We start from the raw sequence: 20,304 nt of genomic DNA, 5'->3' as shown, positions 1-20,304 counted from the left end.
CAAAAACTGTTCTATGCTTTTTGGCGCTCATTCATAAATTTGTTTGAACTAATTCAGTGATTTTCCCGCCAAGCCAACGATTTTGAAAGAGTGTTTTAGCGGCAATCAGGGATGGAAAAGTTAATAAATTTTTTTATAAAATACGCGGTGCATTTTAGTTTGATAAAATGCACCGATGGCGTCTCGACGCACATATATTACAAAATAATTGTTCTAGCTTTTTTTGAAGAAATAATAATGTTCAACGTAACCTGTTTTTTCTTTTAAAATAGTGTTTTTAATTTGTTTTTAACAGAACAAAATTAATAATGTTATTTAATAAATCTTAAATATCCAATACACAATTAAATGATTTGATTCCACTTAAATAGACGACATACCTATATTTTCCATCACTAACAAATAAATATACTAATTGCTCGTAATCAGCCTATCTGGCAACATTAAATTCTTCAAAATTCACTTTACTCTCATTCAAAAAAATAACCGTTAAATTTGTTATTATTGACAAATTGTCATTCGCTGTCATTCAATTCTCAATTACTATTCGCATTGCCAACTCAAATCCAATAAAACTCAATGAAATACTCTCTGTGTTTTTCATACTCTGGCTGATTCATTTGTTTATCCTTTAAGTAATGTATTAAAAATCGTGAAAAAATCCTTGAAATTTTCAAAAAGAAATCCTTTTTTAATTGGCTCCGACAGCGAGTAAGTATTTAATTATAGTTGCTAAAGTAAATAATAGATTTTAAGTGTTAAATATTGTTTTCTATGTTTGTGAAAGACGTAAAGACAATAATTTTTGCACACAATTTGCAACATATACATACAACAATGATGACCTGCGCCTTTTTCCATCAATATAGTTCATGGTATTCTTTTTTCGTATTTTTTCAGTAGAAGGACGTCAGACAACGAAGCCAAACGGGGGAAAAAGAATAAAATTAAAAGCCAAATAGCATTGGAGTGCAAAAGAAAAAAGTTAATAAATTTTTAACAAAGACTTGGGAAAAACACCACCAGACGAATAGGGGCCTTTGCTGAAGAGGTGATAGAGAAAGTTTTATTGAGTTCTAATCTAATTTATATTCGTGGGAAGCGAAAAAGGTGTTTGTAGCTTACACTTAAAACATGTCTGGAGAAGAAACGTCAGCAGATCGTAATGTGGAAATATGGAAAATAAAGAAATTAATAAAAAGTCTGGAAATGGCTCGTGGGTAAGTGTTTCCTCAGTTAATTGCATATTAGTTATTATTCCAACACCTTGCCAAGGTAATTGTGCAATGTGCTTGTTAAGAAGGTTAGAATTTTGCAATATGTTTAATTAATTAAAAAATGACTGTGTGTTTTTGATCTAATTACAGCAATGGCACTAGCATGATTTCTTTAATTATTCCACCCAAGGATCAAATATCCAGAGTGAGTAAAATGTTGGCCGATGAATTTGGCACCGCCTCCAACATTAAATCGCGTGTTAATCGCCTCTCTGTCTTGGGTGCTATCACCTCGGTCCAACATAGACTTAAACTGTATACCAAAGGTAGGTGAAGTTGTTTTTTTTTGTATTTCTCTGCTTAATACTTAATAATTTTGTATAGTGCCTCCCAATGGTTTGGTCATTTACTGCGGTACTATTGTCACCGAAGAAGGTAAAGAAAAGAAGGTTAATATCGATTTTGAACCCTTCAAACCCATCAACACTTCATTGTATTTGTGTGACAATAAATTTCACACAGAAGCTCTGACCGCCCTTTTGGCCGATGACAATAAATTTGGCTTTATTGTTATGGACGGTAATGGTGCATTGTTTGGTACGTTGCAGGGTAATACCCGTGAAGTTTTGCATAAATTTACCGTTGATCTGCCGAAGAAACATGGTCGCGGTGGTCAGTCCGCCCTGCGTTTTGCCCGTTTACGTATGGAGAAACGACACAATTATGTGCGCAAAGTTGCCGAAGTCGCTACTCAGTTGTTTATCACAAATGACAAGCCAAACATAGCTGGCCTTATATTGGCGGGTAGTGCGGATTTTAAAACTGAACTGAGTCAATCTGATATGTTTGATCCGGTATGTTGTTTTTGTTGCCATATTATTCAGATTGATGTGAATTAAATTTCTGTTCATTATCCAGAGACTGCAATCGAAAGTCATCAAACTTGTTGATGTTTCTTATGGTGGTGAGAATGGTTTCAATCAGGCTATCGAATTGGCTGCAGAATCTTTGCAAAATGTTAAATTTATTCAGGAAAAGAAACTAATTGGTCGTTATTTTGATGAAATTTCTCAGGTAGCTATGCGGTATTTACAAATATATATATATTTTTACTTTATATGTTAAATTTTGTAGGATACTGGTAAATATTGCTTTGGCGTTGAGGATACTTTACGCGCCTTAGAGTTAGGCTCTGTTGAGACATTGATATGTTGGGAAAACTTGGATATACAACGTTATGTTTTGAAAAATCATGCCAATTCAACATCTACCACGGTATTGCATTTAACGCCGGAACAAGAAAAGGATAAATCGCATTTTACGGATAAAGAGGTATGTAAAAAGAAAATACAAAATAAGAATTTTATAAAATTGTCGGGTTTAAATTTAAATTAGAAATTTTATTGAACCTTGGTTTGCCCGCTATTGAGTATTGCTTTAATCAGAAGTAAATGATAGTCGTCAAATTCAGAGAAGAAAAATCTTTTGTTTTGTTATTGTATATTGTCACGAGATGACAAATCATAACGCCGTTTGCTTTTAGTCACTAATTGTGTAAATCCCGGTGCTAAGTTCTAGTTTTTTATGGAAAACAAAATATAAAAATTAACAGTTACGATCCCGAACGAGACACACTGACAGGTTTAGTGCGATTAGAACTCGACTTTGGAACATGAACAAAATCAAATGAAAAAATTTACCGAGTTTTGTTCGGCCTCTTTTGATTTCTTGGTAATAATTATGTCATGATATAAATTTGTAAACAAAAAATACTAATTAGAACATGTTATTAAGAGTAACTAAGTGCAAGCAAAATTATATTTTCAGTTGTCAGTCCAATTTTCTCATGATAACAAAAATTATACAAATTTAGACGTTTTTTTAATATTTGGAGGATTGAAACGGTCTGCTATTAGGTCGTATTGTCATAATGTCGTAAAATATTTTTTTAGGTTTAACAAATTCTTGTTGTGCTGCAAACAAAAAAAATTTATTATAGTCTTATTAGTTTATAACTTTTTTGTTTGAAACCCAACAAAAATTTATTTAAACTAAAAAAATATTTTATGACATTATGACAATACGACCTAATAGGAGACAGTTTGAATACCCCAATTATGTTAGAACAAAACAAGTAAGACAGCTAGTTATATTACGCTGTGCCGAATCTTATATACCCTTCACCAAATTATACTTTAAAATAAATATTTTAAATAGATTTTGGTAAATAAAATTTAAAATTTTTCAAACTAATTTTTTTTAAATATTTTTTTTTTTTAATTTTTCATTGAAAAATATTAATTTTTTTTTTAATTTTTCAGTGAAAAATATTAAAACATTTTTTTTTTTTAATTTTTCAGTGAAAAAAATTTTATGTCAAAATTTTTTTTAATTAAATTTTTAATTTAAATAAAAAATTATTTTTGAAAAAAAGTTGACAAAATTTTATTGGTGAAAAAAAAATTCAGGTTAATAAATATTTTTCCCGATTTTGACCCTTTGTAGATGCGACTTACTATGGCGTTATATTAGGGTATTCAATCGATTAACCGTTAATCGGTTAACCGATTAATTTTGGACGGTTAACTGTTCGAATAATTTGAAATTGCCGATTTTCAAATAACAAATAAACCGATTAATTTGTTTCGATTAACCGATTAACCGAAATTCCTTTTTTTTGCACTTTAAACAATTTTTTTGTATTTATTTTTCCATTTCAATTCAAAGACAAATTTCAAATTAAAATTAGATATTTTTGAACATCCAATAAACATGTATAACAACTGACATATTTAATTTACATGTATTTGAAACTTTGTTTGTATTTACATGTATGGACGAAACTTTTTTTGAAATGAGTCTTTTATCATAACTAAACGAAACTATTAAATTGATCAAAATCTAAAACAATTCAAAAATGAATATTCCTTATCATGCTCTTGATTTCTCCAACATATACAATCAGCGAGAGAGTTTTTTCCCAAGAAAAGTTTTATTAAATCTAAAGAAAAAAATCGTTTAAATTATACAAATCATGCGATTTCAGAAATATAAATAGTAGATGTTAATATCTTTCTAATCTGTATTAAACCCAAATGTTTACTTATCAAATATACGAGAAAACATGAATTTTAATTTTGATGTTTACAAAAAAAAGAGCACTCTCACACAAAAAATAATTGACTTTTTTGAAAACTGATGAAACTATATGAAAGATTATAGAACAGTTCATAAAACACGGATTTTAAGTTATGACGTTGTTGCAGCAAATAGGCGATATGTTTAAAAAAAATATCTCAAATACCTTATTTGCTGTTTTTTATGTTTTTGTACACAAAATTCGTTGTTGTATTTTCAATTTAAAATGAAAATAGAAATTATTCGGTTAATCGAATAATTTTAAATTAACCGATTATTAACCGAATAAATATAAACCTCGGTTAATTATTTGCTCGATTAACCGATTAAACCAGAAACCCGATTAATTGAATACCCTACGTTATATACGTTGTTGCAAAGGTTTTTGAAATATGTGAAGGGTATAATAAATTTTGAAATTTTGACTGTTGTATATGAACCGGTTAATTTTTCACTCTGTATGAATCGTTTCATTGTTCAGTATACTCTCTATGAACCTGTACATTTTCATTCTATTCTATATGATTCACTTAATTTTTCTCCCTATTCTATATGTACCGGCTCATTATTCGATCTTCTCTATATGAATTGGTTTAGGTTAGGTTAGGTTCCATGGGCTGCTGCTCCTCAAGCAGCTCACTTGGGTCCATTTAAATCTGATCCCATTGTGATACCCAAGGGGTAGACAACAGGGTATTTATAATACTTCCGTTGCCTCCAGGTTAAACCAGCCAGATTCCCGGATGAAGGAGTAGATTCGTCTAAGATTCATCCTCGATAGCTCGTCCAAGCATGATAGGAATGGAAATCCAAGGATGCGTTCCCTCAGGTTTGTAAGAGCCGGGCATTGGCAGAAAAGGTGATATACAGTCTCTTCCTCTTCTTCATTATGACAGCTTCTACAGTAATCATTGTACCGTAGGCCCAATCTTCTAGCATGTGTCCCGATTAAACAGTGCCCTGTAATAAAGGAGACAATTAGCCTTATTTGCTCACGACGGTATTCTACAAGTAGATTCGTCCTGTTGGCATCATATACGGGCCAAGTCGACCTCGCTGTGGCACAGGAAGGTTCATTAGTCCACCTGTTTTGTGCAGTCTCATACAGTTTCTGCTGAACAACCATCTTGCATTTAACAAGGGAAATACCAGAAAAGGGGTCGATCGCCTCCTCACTCAACATCGCACCCCTTTTGGCCAGATCATCTGCTATACAATTACCCTGATTTCCATCGTGTCCAGGGACCCATATAAGCGTTATCCTAGAATGTCTCGCTATCTCATTTAGAGATACCCGGCATTCCTCGGTTAACCTAGATGTCGTGAAGACACCCGCTATTCCGTTAACAGCAGCCTTGCTGTCAGTAAATATACATATATCACCAGATATTCGATAATACCTCAGCCAGTTGGTTGCGCGTTTAATGGCAGTAATTTCCGCCTGAAGGACAGTACAGAAGTTAGGTAGCCTGAAGTAGGATCTTATCCCAAAGTTTTCAATATAGAAACCTCCACCGACCCTATTACCCCTATTAGAGCCATCCGTATATATCCGTATGACATCAGCAGGAGGGAAGAGTCCGCGCTGCCATAGATCCCTATTCGGGATCATAATATGGAAATGCCTATCGAAAAAAGGTTTTGCGATGCAGTAATCGATATTACCATGTATAAACCCATAGTAATTCAGTATCCTAGAGTGTCCAAGATCCTTACCAGACCACGAACCCCCCGCATTTAGTCTCACAGCAGAGTTGAGAGCCATTTGTATCACCATCAAATCCACTGGTAGCCAGTTTAGAATAGTAAAAAGTGCCTTAGAGGAAGTAGACCTTATAGCGCCTGTAATCAGTATCGCAATAGTCCTTAGAACTCGTTCAACGGCTTTCCGGTGAGTAACATTATCCAATGCCTGCCACCACACCAATACTCCATAGAACAAGATGGGTTTGACGACTGCTTTGAAGATCCAATTGATACCTTTCGGCATAATGCCCCAGTTAGTACCAATTGCCTTTTTGCAGGAGTAGATGGCCACGTAGGCCTTGTTAATCCTATTCTGAATATTCATATTCCAGGACAATCTCTTATCTAGAATGATGCCAAGATATTTTGCATTATCCCTAATTTCAAGACTGATTCCATTCAGTCTAGGTGGTCTAAAGTCATCGATCTTATACCTCCTAGTGAAGAGAACCAGTTCCGTTTTTTGGGGGTTCACACTAAGTCCACTCGATATACTCCACTCACTCAGTGTACTTAATGCTGATTCCATACAACTAGATATTGTATCCAGAAATTTACCGGATATAAAAACTGCTACATCGTCAGCGTACGCGACTGTTTTAATCCTTCTGTTGTCCATCCTGACCAACAGGGTATTCATAGCCAGGTTCCACAGAAGTGGCGATAATACACCACCCTGTGGGGTTCCGCGATTGGCCACTTTTGAAACACTTGTACCACCTAGGGTAGCACATATGACTCTGTAGCCGAGTATCTTTCCGACTAACCGGCGTATACAAATGTCAATCCCAAGTTCCTCCATCGCAGATAGGATGGCGTCGGGTCTGACATTATTAAAAGCTCCTTCAATATCAAGGAAGGCAACAAGTGAATACTCCTTATGTGATAGCGACTCTTCAATGGAGCCAACTAGCGAGTGTAGAGCTGTTTCCACAGATCTGCCCTTAGTATAGGCATGTTGGGATTTAGAGATGAGTTCAGTCGGAATGGTCATTCTCAGGTATACATCAATCACCCTTTCTAGGGTTTTCAGCAAAAAGGATGCGAGACTGATTGGCCTGTAGTCCTTTGGTTTAGTATGAGTCGCCTTGCCTCCTTTAGGAATGAAGACTACTCTACACCTCGTCCACCACGTGGGAATATAGGTCCATTTGATACACGCTGTGTATATGTTAATGAGCCATGGTACAACTATTTCTTCGTTCTTCTGAAGATCAGCAGGAATAATGCCATCCGGCCCAGGGGATTTAAATGGGTCGAAGCTCTTAATTGCCCATTGAATTCTTTCTCTGTTCACCGGAACAGAGTTTTCACACGGAGCAACAGAATCAGCAGCCCCATTCACAGTTTCAACATCAACTGGGAGGCAGCCCGGGAAAATGAGTGTCCAGAAGGACCTCAAGTGGTTTAGTTTTCACTCTTTTTATATATGAATCGGTTAATTTCTAACTCTTTTATATATGATGCGGTACATTTTCAATTCTATTTTATATAAACCGTTTCATTTTCCACTATATTTTATACGAACCGGTTATTTTTCACTCTTTTATATATGATGCGGTACATTTTCAATTCTATTTTATATAAACCGGTTCATTTTCCAATATATTTTATATGAACCGGTTCATAGTCACTCTATTCTATATGAACGATTAATTTTTCGATCTTTTTTACATCAATTGGTTCAGTTCAGCTTTCACACTCAGAAGGGTATATATAAGTTTGTCATTCCGTTCGTAATTTCTACATTTGTCATTTCCGACCCTATAAAGTATATATATTCTGGATCCTTATAGATAGCGGAGTCGATTAAGCCAGTCTGTCTGTCTGTTGAAATTTTTCTGAAGACCCCAGATATCTTCGGGATCCAAATCTTCAATAATTCTGTCAGACATGCTTTCGAGAATTTTACTATTTAAAATCAGCAAAATCGGTCCACAAATGGTTGAGATATGAGGAAAAAACAAAGACAACCACGATTTTTGACCTATATCTGGATTACTGAGACATTAATATAGACAATATGGATATCTAATGATAGATATTTCAAAGACATTTGCAACGACGTATATAAGACCATAGTAAGATGGAACTACAATGGATCAAAATCGGGAAAAAAAATTTTTAACCCGAATTTTTTTTTTCACAAAAAAAAAAATTCAAAAAACAAATAAAATTTGAAAATTTAAAAAAAAATTTGAAAATTTAAAAAAAAAATTTGAAAATTTAAAAAAAAATTTGAAAATTTAAAAAAAAATAATCGAAAAATTTTTTTTCAAAAAATTAAAAAATCAACTGGAAAAAAATTAAATTTTGTTTACCTAAAAATATTTAAAATTTTGAAGTATAATTTAGTGAAGGGTATATAAGATTCGGCACAGCCGAATATAGCACTCTTACTTGTTTTTCACTCTATTCTATATGAACTGGTTAATTTTTTACTCTACTCTATATGAACCGGTTGGTTTTCCACCCTATTCTATATAAAAATTTTAATTTTTCACTATTCCATATCTAATTATTTTTTTCACCAATGTTTTTTTTCAACAAAACTTTTATTTTTAAATATTTCGGATTCTTTAACATTATTTTTTTAATTAAGAATGTTACCTATTGATCTGAATTATTTTTACTTTTTATAGACTGGCGTAGAAATGGAACTGATTGAATCTCAGCCTCTGTTAGAGTGGCTGGCGAACAATTACAAAATGTTTGGTGCCACTCTAGAAATAATCACTGACAAATCCCAAGAGGGCAGTCAATTTGTACGAGGCTTTGGCGGCATAGGAGGTAAGTTTACACAACAATGATTGCATTACAAATAAATTATCAATAATAACTGTAGGCTAGTGTTATAGAAATTTAATTTAATAAAATATTTAAAACTAAAATTGGTTTATATACTTTTTTTTCTTCTCTCTCCCAATTTTTTTTTTTTTAAATATTTTTTGTTCTTATTGCTTATGAATAATCCTTAATTGTTTTTGATTATTATAAAAAATGCTTTTTGTGTATAACTCCTACAAACAAAACAAAAAAGGTATTTTACGCTATAAAGTTGATTTTCAGTCACTACAAGCTGATGAACCTTTGGAAGATGTTGATCTTGACGATTATTAAATTTGTTATTATCATACAATTATATATTTTTTCCAGCATTTTTCATAATTCAAAAAAGAAACGTAACAAACAAACCAACCAACCAACAGACAAAGAAGCAGCTTGTTCATCTCACATTAATATTTATAATAATAATTAAAGAAATACTTTAACAACAACGGTCATTACTATATATATTTCAACCCTACTTACATGAATATATTGGTGGCTAGTAGTTTTACAAATTAAATTTAAGTATCAATTTTTTTTTAAATATTCCCTAGTACATACAGAAGTATGTATACATATAAAAAATTTCTTTAGCATTCCATTTAAAATATGTGTATAATTTTTAGTTCTTTTTTTAACATTTAACTTTTAAAACTTACAAGCTGCTATCCACGTAGTATGAGAAAAAAAAAATACAAAAGAAAACCGTAATAAAAAATTGAATTGAATTGAAATACTAATTGCTTAATTTATTATTTGTTGAGTTTTTAAATAAACATTTTGTGTGGGAGTCGAAAAGGTTTTTGAAGTCAAGAATACCGCCTAATATCAATATTTAATTAGAAATAGCTTATTATTGTTTGGTATATAGCTTCCACTTAGCTGTATTTACCATTTTTTATTTATTTTAATTTAATTTTAAGTTTTATTGTTAATTTTTTTCTATTTACGTCTCTCTTCCCTTAGGTATTTTACGTTACAAGGTGGATTTTCAAAGTATGCAACTTGACGAATTGGATAATGAGGATTTCGATTTAGCTGATTATTAGACAATTTCAAAACTACATACTACTGCTTTTATACATGCTTACATACATACCTACCAATTTCATTGCCTTAACGAGTACATACATACTACTTATGTATATTTTATATTATTTATTTCCATTGCATCCCGATACGTGTCAAAAAAATTATTTATTAACAGTCAAACTGTATTGTACTATTCTGTTACGCTTCGCTGTTGATCCTTTTTTTGGCTTCTTTCTTCTGTGAAGTATTATTATTATTATTTTACCATTAGTATTTAAATACTAAAAACAGAGTTTAAATTATTTATTGTATTTTTTAAGTATTTATTATTAGGATCGTGTTTAACTATAAAGATGACGAGTATTAGAAAACAAAAATACGTTTGACTTTCACTAATGAAATAAACGAATAAGTAGATTTTAAAAATCATTTAAATATAAAAAAGATAATAAAAAAAAGAAAACTGTTTTCAGATTATACTCAAATTTGAATTTCACTCAATTCTATTTGAACCACTTCAGTATTCTCTCTATTCTATATGAAAGGGTTCATTTGTAACTATTCTAAATGAACCTGTTAATTTTTCACTTTATTCTAAATGAAGGTTAATTTTTTCAGTATTCTCAATGAATCGGTTCATTTCTCGCTCTATTATAATAGAACCGGTTCATTTCTCACTCTATTCTAATAGAACCCGTTCATTTCTCGCTCTACTCTAAATTAAAACCTAACCTAACCTAAATGAACCGGGTCATTTCTAACACTATTCAAAATGAATCTGTTAATTTCTCACTCTATTATAGATGAACTGGTTAATTTATCACATTTTTTCACTATATTACAATTGAACCGGTTCATTTCTCACTCTATTCTAAATGAACCGGTTCATTTCTCACTCTATTCTAAATGAACCGGTTCATTTCTCACTCTATTCTAAATGAACCGGTTCATTTCTCACTCTATTCTAAATGAACCGGTTCATTTCTCACTCTATTCTAAATGAACCGGTTCATTTCTCACTCTATTCTAAATGAACCGGTTCATTTCTCACTCTATTCTAAATGAACCGGTTCATTTCTCACTCTATTCTAAATGAACCGGTTCATTTCTCACTCTATTCTAAATGAACCGGTTCATTTCTCACTCTATTCTAAATGAACCGGTTCATTTCTCACTATATTCTAAATGAACCGGTTCATTTCTCACTCTATTCTAAATGAACCGGTTCATTTCTCACTCTATTCTAAATGAACCGGTTCATTTCTCACTCTATTCTAAATGAACCGGTTCATTTCTCACTCTATTCTAAATGAACCGGTTCATTTTTCACTCTATTCTAAATGAACCGGTTCATTTCTCACTCTATTCTAAATGAACCGGTTCATTTCTCACTCTATTCTACATGAACCGGTTCATTTCTCACTCTATTCTAAATGAACCGGTTCATTTCTCACTCTATTCTAAATGAAACAGAGCATTTCGCACTATATTCTATGAACCGGTTCATTTCTCACTCTATTCTAGATGAACTGGTTCATTTCTCACTCTATTCTAGATGAACTGGTTCATTTCTCACTCTATTCTAGATGAACCGGTTCATTTCTCACTCTATTCTAGATGAACCGGTTCATTTCTCACTCTATTCTAGATGAACCGGTTCATTTCTCACTCTATTCTAAATGAACCGGTTCATTTATCACTCTATTCTAAATGAAACAGAGCATTTCGCACTATATTCTATGAACCGGTTCATTTCTCACTCTATTCTAGATGAACTGGTTCATTTCTCACTCTATTCTAGATGAACTGGTTCATTTCTCACTCTATTCTAGATGAACCGGTTCATTTCTCACTCTATTCTAGATGAACCGGTTCATTTCTCACTCTATTCTAAATGAACCGGTTCATTTCTCACTCTATTCTAAATGAACCGGTTCATTTCTCACTCTATTCTAAATGAACCGGTTCATTTCTCACTCTATTCTAAATGAACCGGTTCATTTCTCACTATTCTAAATGAACCGGTTCATTTCTCACTCTATTCTAAATGAACCGGTTCATTTCTCACTCTATTCTAAATGAACCGGTTCATTTCTCACTCTATTCTAAATGAACCGGTTCATTTCTCACTCTATTCTAAATGAACCGGTTCATTTCTCACTATTCTAAATGAACCGGTTCATTTCTCACTCTATTCTAAATGAACCGGATCATTTCTCACTCTATTCTAAATGAACCGGTTCATTTCTCACTCTATTCTAAATGAACCGGTTCATTTCTCACTATTCTAAATGAACCGGTTCATTTCTCACTATTCTAAATGAACCGGTTCATTTCTCACTATTCTAAATGAACCGGTTCATTTCTCACTCTATTCTAAATGAACCGGTTCATTTCTCACTCTATTCTGATGAACCGGTTCATTTCTCACTCTATTCTGATGAACTGGTTCATTTCTCACTCTATTCTAGATGAACCGGTTCATTTCTCACTCTATTCTAAATGAACCGGTTCATTTATCACTCTATTCTAAATGAAACAGAGCATTTCGCACTATATTCTATGAACCGGTTCATTTCTCACTCTATTCTAGATGAACTGGTTCATTTCTCACTCTATTCTAGATGAACTGGTTCATTTCTCACTCTATTCTAGATGAACCGGTTCATTTCTCACTCTATTCTAGATGAACCGGTTCATTTCTCACTCTATTCTAAATGAACCGGTTCATTTCTCACTCTATTCTAAATGAACCGGTTCATTTCTCACTCTATTCTAAATGAACCGGTTCATTTCTCACTCTATTCTAAATGAACCGGTTCATTTCTCACTCTATTCTAAATGAACCGGTTCATTTCTCACTATTCTAAATGAACCGGTTCATTTCTCACTATTCTAAATGAACCGGTTCATTTCTCACTATTCTAAATGAACCGGTTCATTTCTCACTCTATTCTAAATGAACCGGTTCATTTCTCACTCTATTCTGATGAACCGGTTCATTTCTCACTATTCTAAATGAACCGGTTCAGTTGTCACTATTCTAAATGAAACGGTTTGTTTATCACTCTATTCTCAATGAACCGCTTCATTTCTTACTCTATCTAGACGAACCGGTTCATTACTCACACTATTCTAGATGAACCATTTAATTTTTCTCACTATTCTATATGAAACGCTTAATTATACCCTTCAGCTTCGTGAGAAGGGTATATATAAGTTTGTCATTCCGTTTGTAATTTCTACATTTTTCATTTCCGACCCTATAAAGTATATATATTCTGGATCCTTATAGATAGCGGAGTCGATTAAGCCATGTCCGTCTGTCTGTCTGTCTGTCTGTCTGTCTGTCCGTCTGTCTGTCTGTCTGTCTGTCTGTCTGTCTGTCTGTTGAAATCAATTTTCTGAAGGCCCCAGATATCTCCGGGATCCAAATCTTCAACAATTCTGTCAGACATACTTTCGAGAATTTTGCTATTTAAAATCAGCAAAATCCGTCCATAAATAACGGAGATATGAGCAAAAATCCGAGACAACCTCTGAAAATTTCATCAAAAAACACAATGTATTGCATGCTTTGACAAAAAAACAACAAAACGTATGCTTGGGTGTGCAAGCTTTGTGTATTTGGTTTTTATACCCTTCAGCTTCGTGAGAAGGGTATATATAAGTTTGTCATTCCGTTTGTAATTTCTACATTTTTCATTTCCGACCCTATAAAGTATATATATTCTGGATCCTTATAGATAGCGGAGTCGATTAAGCCATGTCCGTCTGTCTGTCTGTCTGTCTGTCTGTCTGTCTGTCTGTCTGTCTGTCTGTCTGTCTGTCTGTCTGTCTGTCTGTCTGTCTGTCTGTCTGTCTGTTGAAATCAGTTTTCTGAAGACCCCAGATATCTTCGGGATCCAAATCTTCAATAATTCTGTCAGACATGCTTTCGAGAATTTTGCTATTTAAAATCAGCAAAATCGGTCCACAAATGGCTGAGATATGAGGAAAAAACCAAGACTACCTCGATTTTTGACCTATTTTTTTACCTATATCTGGATTACTAAGACATTAATATAGACAATATGGATATCTAATGATAGATATTTCAAAGACATTTGCAAACGTCTTATATAAGACCATAGTAAGTTGGACCTACAATGGGTCAAAATCGGGAAAAAATTTTGAACCCGAATTTTTTTTTTTTAAAAAAAAAATTTTAAAAACAAAAAAAAATTTTAAAATTTAAAAAAAAAAATTTTTAAATTTAAAAAAAAATTTTTTTTCAAATTTAAAAAAAAAAAATTAAAATAACAATCGAAAAATTTTTTTTTTCAAAAAATTCAAAAACAACTGGAAAAAAATTAAATTTTGTTTACCTAAAAATATTTAAAATTTTGAAGTATAATTTGGTGAAGGGTATATAAGATTCGGCACAGCCGAATATAGCACTCTTACTTGTTTTTTTTGTTTTTTGTTTCTTTTGGCGTTGTTGTTGTTTTTTATACAACTAAACGTTTGTTTGGTTGTGTGTTGGTTTTTTTGACAAAAAAGCAACAAAACGTATGTTTTTGGATGTGCATTCTTTGCGTATTTTGTTTTTTTTTTGTGTTTTGTTTCTTTTGGCGTTGTTGTTGTTTTTTATACAACTAAACGTTTGTTTGGTTGTGTGTTGGTTTTTTTAACAAAAAATCAACAAATCGTATGTTTTAATGTGCATGCTTTGCGTATTTTGTTTCTTTTGGCGTTGTTGTTGTTTTTTATACAATTAAACGTATGTTTGGATGTGTGTTGGTTTCATTGCCTTGCGTATTTTGTTTTTTCTTTTGGTGTTTTGTTTCGTTTGGCGTTGTTGTTGTTTTTTGTGTTCTTGATAAATTTAGGATGCTGTACGCTGAAAGTGGGCAATGTACATACATATATACTAATTATAAAAAATAATAATGCATCCACAACAAAGGTGAAGGGTATATAAGATTCGGCATAGCCGAATATAGCACTCTTACTTGTTTTTCACTCTATTCGTTATGAACGGTTTATTTTTTCACACTATTCTGAAGAAAGCGCTTAATTTGTTCACTCAGTTTTATATGAACTACAATAATAAATAATTTTAACACCACAATTTTGAAAACAAATAGTTTTACTTTATTTTGAATTCATTAATAATAAAAAAAAAAAACTTATTAAATACCTATTATACTTTTCCACTTTTACATAAAATCCATATTTCCAATATTATCAGTCATATTATCATCGGAATCGAACGTGAAACCCTTACCAGAGCCAAAATCTAAAAACTCTTGTACCTCATCATTGTCTATGTTATTTGTTGGTGTTTCCTTTAATTTATTCTCCTCATTGGAATCTTTAGATCCAAATCGATATTCTTTATTATCGTTGAAAAAGGTTTCAAACCCTTTTAAAGCTGATATTTTATTGTAACTATTACTTAATATATTCGGAGAAACTTCTGCAGATGATGACACATTTGAAAGTTGTTCATAAAACGATATTTTTGTGGTGTTTAAAATGTCTTTAATGCTCACATTTGATGATGCGAGCGAGGAGGTGGATAATGAATTATCAGCAGACTGTTTAGAGCTGCTGGCCGTAAAATTTAAAGAATTTTCTTTGCCATGTTGCATAGAACCTTTCTGAATTGGAAATGGTGTTTTGAAAACAATGCATTCTTGTATTTCTATTAAAGGCTTTTCATCAAGCTTATTTTTCGCAGATGAAACATACTCAGATGTATCCATTTCCTCTAGATTTTCATTTTCATCTTCCATTAATTTGCCAGCCGGCGTTAATAAATCAATTGTTTCAATTTCATTATTATTTTCTAAATCTTTCATTTCTTGTAAATTCTCTTTCTCATCTTCATTACACTCCATAACTGTGGGTGGTTCCGAAACATGGATATTTAAATCACTATCAGTTTCAGTGTCTGTATTGAAGACAGTTTGATATTCTTGATATTCCTCCAGTTGCAATTTAAATCTTACATTCTTGGTTTTTTTAGTAGTTATCGTTTGATTGTTGCTGGAGTTGCGTAAAATTGATTTTACACAAATATTGGTGGTATTTTCTATGGTAGTTATATTGGTTTTCTTTTCAATCTGATGAAAACTATTTAAAATCTCTGTAAATGAGGGCAATGATGGCATGATGCATTTGATGGCTTCAATATTTTGTGTGGATTTTGAAGGAACATTCCGAGAAATATAAGTCCTTAAGTTGGGATTAAATGCCTAAAGAATTGAAAGATGAAATTTATTTCATTATTTGATAAATAATATAGTAAAGTCTGCCTATAACTGAGACCTAAATTGTTTTTTTAACTTAATTTTTCCATCAAAAAATTGTTTCAATACATATTTTATCTCTTACTTGAATATAGATAGCATTTTTTATTCTTAATTTTTTCTTTATAATGAAAAATAACTATTTTTCCTACCTTTAGTTGTGTTTGTTCCAACTGCTTGGTCAAGATCATTTTCTCTTGTCTCAATTCTTCTATATAAGCTTCATGTTGTTTCAATTTAAACATCTTTGGAAAAAAAAACTTATTACAAGAATATCTCAAACACACATTCTTAAAACCTTAATTTACCTTTTGCTTTAAACTTTCTATGTCTTTACTGCCACTTATTAAATAAACAATTAATTTATTTAAGTTCTCCTTTACCTGGTCTAAATTTTCCGTACTCTTTTTCATAGATAACTTCAATACATCTAATTCTTTTTTTTCGGCTTCCTCAGCCTCCCTGTATGCAACTTCAGCTTGACGATATTTTTGTACAATATGTCTTTGTTCCATTTCATCGTGACGTTTTAGAGTTTTTACAAAACAATCCTGTATAGGTTGCCATTCTTTAAGGAATTTTGCTTCCATTTCCATATGATGACATTGTAAAATCTTGGTAAAGTCCAGTTTTTCTGTAAGACTATTTAATTCAATAATTTCTTTGTACACCTTCATTGAGGTTTTTGCGAAATTTTCACCGGCATTCTTGTCGTTATGCGAAGTGATGGATTCTAAATGATAGAGTTCGATTTTATGGCGAACATGTTCTCGATCAATTTCTGAAAAGATATTTAAAATAAAATAATAATTAATATGTTAAATATTAACTTTAAATTACTTTATCTTTGTGTCCTAACCCTACTTTAACCTCTTTTGAACTTACCCTCCAATTGATTTTCAAATTGACTGTTTTCTTGATTGAATTCTACAAATTCCTTGGTCAAATTATTAATCTCAGCATCGTCACTGCAAAAATGTTGTATAAATTGTGAAATAGTACCTAAATAGCTCATAATGTAAAGATTTTCACACAAATGTTGGCACAGAAAATATTTTAGCGTTAAACTCAAGAATTTGTAATTGTAACGGTAAATCTAAAGAACCATTCGAGAGTTGCCACATTTCTTTTCTTACAACAACTCTGGTTTTACCAGTATATGTAAGCTAACATTCACTGTAAATTGATAGCATTTGTTTACAAAATTCTTATTATTGTTTGTTTACGTGCAGCTGGAACAAATATTAAATTACAAGTGTAAACATTAGAAAAAATATTAAAAAATGAATTTAAATATAAATTTAGAAGAATTACAACACCAATGTCGTATTTGTTTGCAACAAGGTGATGTAAATATATGGAATTGTAAAGTTACTGTAAAAACTGAAGCAGATATACAGGCAAATTCTTTAGGTATGGATGATTCCATAGAGAAAACGTTTTTGGAATTAATGGATATATTTTATGATAGTCAAGTAAGCCCCTCCATCGAAAATAATATCATTAAGTAATTAACCAACCTCTACATTTCTTTTAGGATTTATTAAATTTAACCGATGAATTTCCCTCACTATGTTGGCCTTGTTTGGAGGACTTGAAATATTGCTATATTTTCTATGAAAAAATTAAGCTTGCCAATATACAGTTGGCAAATCTTTATCAGGAATCATTAAATCAATGTATTGAAGAGGAGCATCTTATAGAAGTTGTTGAAGATAAAGATTTAAAGGAAATAACTGAAATAAATCCAATTGAAACTATGGAAGAAGATAAACTCTTACAACATTTCCCCCCTTACACTATTAATGAAACTAATCAATTGCACACATTAAGCAAACCAACACGCTCAAAACATATACCTTTGGATAAAAATGATGCCTTTGTTATAACGCAATTTGTACCCGAAACTCTAGACACAAACGAAATAAATTTCACAAATCAAAACAAAGAAGACGATGAAGAATGTCAACCACCTCAGCATTTGTTAACAGTGAATTTAAAAGCGGTCGAAGTCAAAAATCTACACAATCTAGAAACTCCCCAGCCCTTAGATACAGATAGTGAAGAACCTGCAGTTTATATATGTCAATATTGTCCTCAGGCTTTTGCCAAATCCGATTATCTTAAGACTCACATACAAAAATCACATGTTTGTAAATTTTGCACCCAAACATTTAGCATAACGGAGGATCTGTTCAAACATATACGCGAAGTACACACCGAACATAAATGTGCCATTTGCCATAAATTGCTGAGTTCTCATACAAATTTAAGGCATCATATAAGACGAGTACATCGTATACAGCTGCCAGCCAAAGTTACACTACTTGACTTTATCAAATCAACAAATGTAGAGGAAAGTATGCCAGAAAACGATGTGGAAATTTTACAAGAGCTAGGAGCGACAGAAATGGATTTTAATACACAATATGTTTGGCAGAATGATGATTGTATAGAAATGTTTGGTGAAAATAATAGTACTGAAATGAATTAGCAAACTTAGTGAAATCTTTTGAAATTGAAATTTATACAAACTATAATAATATTAATGTTTGTCTTTAATTGCAAACAGATATTTAAAATAGATCAATTTCTTGCAACTTTAAATGAATTTAACATCATATTGTATACTTTTTTCTTTTTATTTCAGTTTACTGCCATGGTACAACAAAGACCAGGTATATTTATTAGGGATTTTGTCATAACAGAAAATGTGTAATTGATAACGTGCTTGTATACTGTTTTCATTTCAGTTTACTGTCATAGTATATTATTTACACTTTGATTTCATTTGTTATATTTTCTTCACTATCAGGCGTCCAAAAATTTAAAGCACTTTTCGTAACTTCCTGGCCTTTATCATAGGAATAACCACCTTCCAAGTACATAGGAGTAAATTCTCTATATGCCAAACATACTCGTCTCTCCAAAACATCTTCGCGTAAAACAGAATGTTCGAATTGATAGCGCACTGGGCCATATAAAACGATAAGCGATAAACTACAAATGGAAATTTAACAAAAAATGTTTAATCTTTTGAAAGTTTGGAATAATTTGGTTTAAAAGACCATTTAGTAAAACTCACTTTGGCATTATTATCCGTATGACTTTATCCTTAAAACCTTGTAAATCCTCCACACTTAATAGTGGCTCCAATAACTGATTCTCATATTTGGGCACCAAATCTAAATTGTATTTACTGATATCTGCCAGACTCTTTTCTAAAACATCTTTATACAACGTTAGTGATAAAACCGAGTCACCTAAACAATTAACCGTCACCACACGTTCTCCCCAAATCCAACAATCATCTATATGAGGATCTATGGACGCACCTTTTGTTGGATCATACTCCAAAGAACATTGTTCTATGGTTTGAAAATTCTCCAATAATTCTTCATTTTTAAATTTGTTTTGTATAAAACCAGTTGTTTGGGGAAATCCCTTAAATGTACCATTTTGTAACTTCCGCTTCTTAAAATTTGTTTTTGGTCCATAGTTTTGTTTCCGGCGTCCACTTTGTGAGATACACCAGGGTAAATCATCCAAACGGCACATGATTTCATTACCTTCGTCGGGAGTTAGAAAATTAGCTTTAACAAAAATGCCTGGTAATTCTAGACCATTTTCCTGGTTATGTTCTGGATGTTCATTTTGGACCTTTTGACAATCCCAACCTTGATATAAACGTTTACATTTGATGCACCAAGACCAGGGCTCGAGTTTTTGTAATTCTTGCTGTAGATTGGGTTTTTGTATGTTAAAATCTGATTCACATTTAAGGCAAGTGCGTACACCTTTGCAGCCGCAAGGTCGTAAAGTGTTCATAATTATTAATTTGTTGCGGGAGGATTATTTGGCTGGTTACAATCTGTGATTGTGTTTTTAAAAATTTTGCAACAGCTGTTTGATTTTGTGTTTGTTTTTGCGAATAATGTTTTTGCGATAACTATCGATAACAGTGATGCCAGTTTAGTATAAATAAATGTCTCAAATCTGGCATTATTATTTTAAACAGTATACATATCAAAGTTGCCAGATTAACC

General features: G+C 32.0%; 3 protein-coding genes across 4 annotated transcripts; 2 read left to right on the top strand and 1 right to left on the bottom strand.

Annotated features, from left to right (window-relative positions):
* The first annotated feature begins 565 nt into the window (after window positions 1-565).
* eRF1 (eukaryotic release factor 1) lies at window positions 566-10,339 on the top strand. 2 transcript variants are annotated; one of them, XM_065501852.1, is made up of 8 exons: window positions 566-711; window positions 901-1,220; window positions 1,368-1,543; window positions 1,602-2,071; window positions 2,136-2,291; window positions 2,352-2,549; window positions 8,744-8,891; window positions 9,897-10,339. In XM_065501852.1, exons 2-8 carry the CDS (start codon window positions 1,135-1,137, stop codon window positions 9,977-9,979), a joined length of 1,317 nt encoding a protein of 438 aa, XP_065357924.1. In that variant the 5' UTR covers window positions 566-711; window positions 901-1,134; the 3' UTR covers window positions 9,980-10,339. The 2 variants fall into 2 exon arrangements, with proteins under 2 accessions (XP_065357924.1, XP_065357925.1); XM_065501853.1 differs by lacking the exon at window positions 9,897-10,339 and adding an exon at window positions 9,142-9,664.
* Window positions 10,340-17,496: 7,157 nt separating this feature from the next.
* On the top strand, window positions 17,497-18,763 carry LOC135951225 (zinc finger protein 639). Its single transcript, XM_065500832.1, has 2 exons — window positions 17,497-17,733; window positions 17,796-18,763. The coding sequence occupies exons 1-2, from the start codon at window positions 17,542-17,544 to the stop codon at window positions 18,750-18,752; spliced, it is 1,149 nt and encodes a 382-aa protein (XP_065356904.1). The 5' UTR covers window positions 17,497-17,541; the 3' UTR covers window positions 18,753-18,763.
* Window positions 18,764-18,989: 226 nt separating this feature from the next.
* Window positions 18,990-20,137, bottom strand: LOC135950287 (alpha-ketoglutarate-dependent dioxygenase alkB homolog 4). Its single transcript, XM_065499834.1, has 2 exons — window positions 19,344-20,137; window positions 18,990-19,258 (listed from the first exon to the last, which is right to left on the bottom strand). The coding sequence occupies exons 1-2, from the start codon at window positions 20,084-20,086 to the stop codon at window positions 19,033-19,035; spliced, it is 969 nt and encodes a 322-aa protein (XP_065355906.1). The 5' UTR covers window positions 20,087-20,137; the 3' UTR covers window positions 18,990-19,032.
* Between the last annotated feature and the right edge of the window lie 167 nt (window positions 20,138-20,304).

Source organism: Calliphora vicina, chromosome 2 (genome assembly GCF_958450345.1).
Source record: "Calliphora vicina chromosome 2, idCalVici1.1, whole genome shotgun sequence".
In the NCBI taxonomy this organism is placed as follows: Eukaryota; Metazoa; Arthropoda; class Insecta; order Diptera; family Calliphoridae; genus Calliphora; species Calliphora vicina.
The sequence above is the reverse complement of the archived record's forward strand: the minus strand, read 5'-3'. Positions and strand labels throughout refer to the sequence as shown.

Bases quoted from the DNA above. Each gene is read 5' to 3' on its own strand.
- eRF1 (XM_065501852.1), top strand. From the start codon at position 1,135: ATGTCTGGAGAAGAAACGTCAGCAGATCGTAATGTGGAAATATGGAAA. The intron at 1,544-1,601 runs GTAGGTGAAGTT...AATTTTGTATAG, and splicing joins ACTTAAACTGTATACCAAAG to TGCCTCCCAATGGTTTGGTC. The intron at 2,292-2,351 runs GTAGCTATGCGG...TAAATTTTGTAG, and splicing joins ATTTTGATGAAATTTCTCAG to GATACTGGTAAATATTGCTT.
- LOC135951225 (XM_065500832.1), top strand. From the start codon at position 17,542: ATGAATTTAAATATAAATTTAGAAGAATTACAACACCAATGTCGTATT. The intron at 17,734-17,795 runs GTAAGCCCCTCC...CATTTCTTTTAG, and splicing joins ATATATTTTATGATAGTCAA to GATTTATTAAATTTAACCGA.
- LOC135950287 (XM_065499834.1), bottom strand. From the start codon at position 20,086: ATGAACACTTTACGACCTTGCGGCTGCAAAGGTGTACGCACTTGCCTT. The intron at 19,259-19,343 runs GTGAGTTTTACT...TTCCATTTGTAG, and splicing joins ATACGGATAATAATGCCAAA to TTTATCGCTTATCGTTTTAT.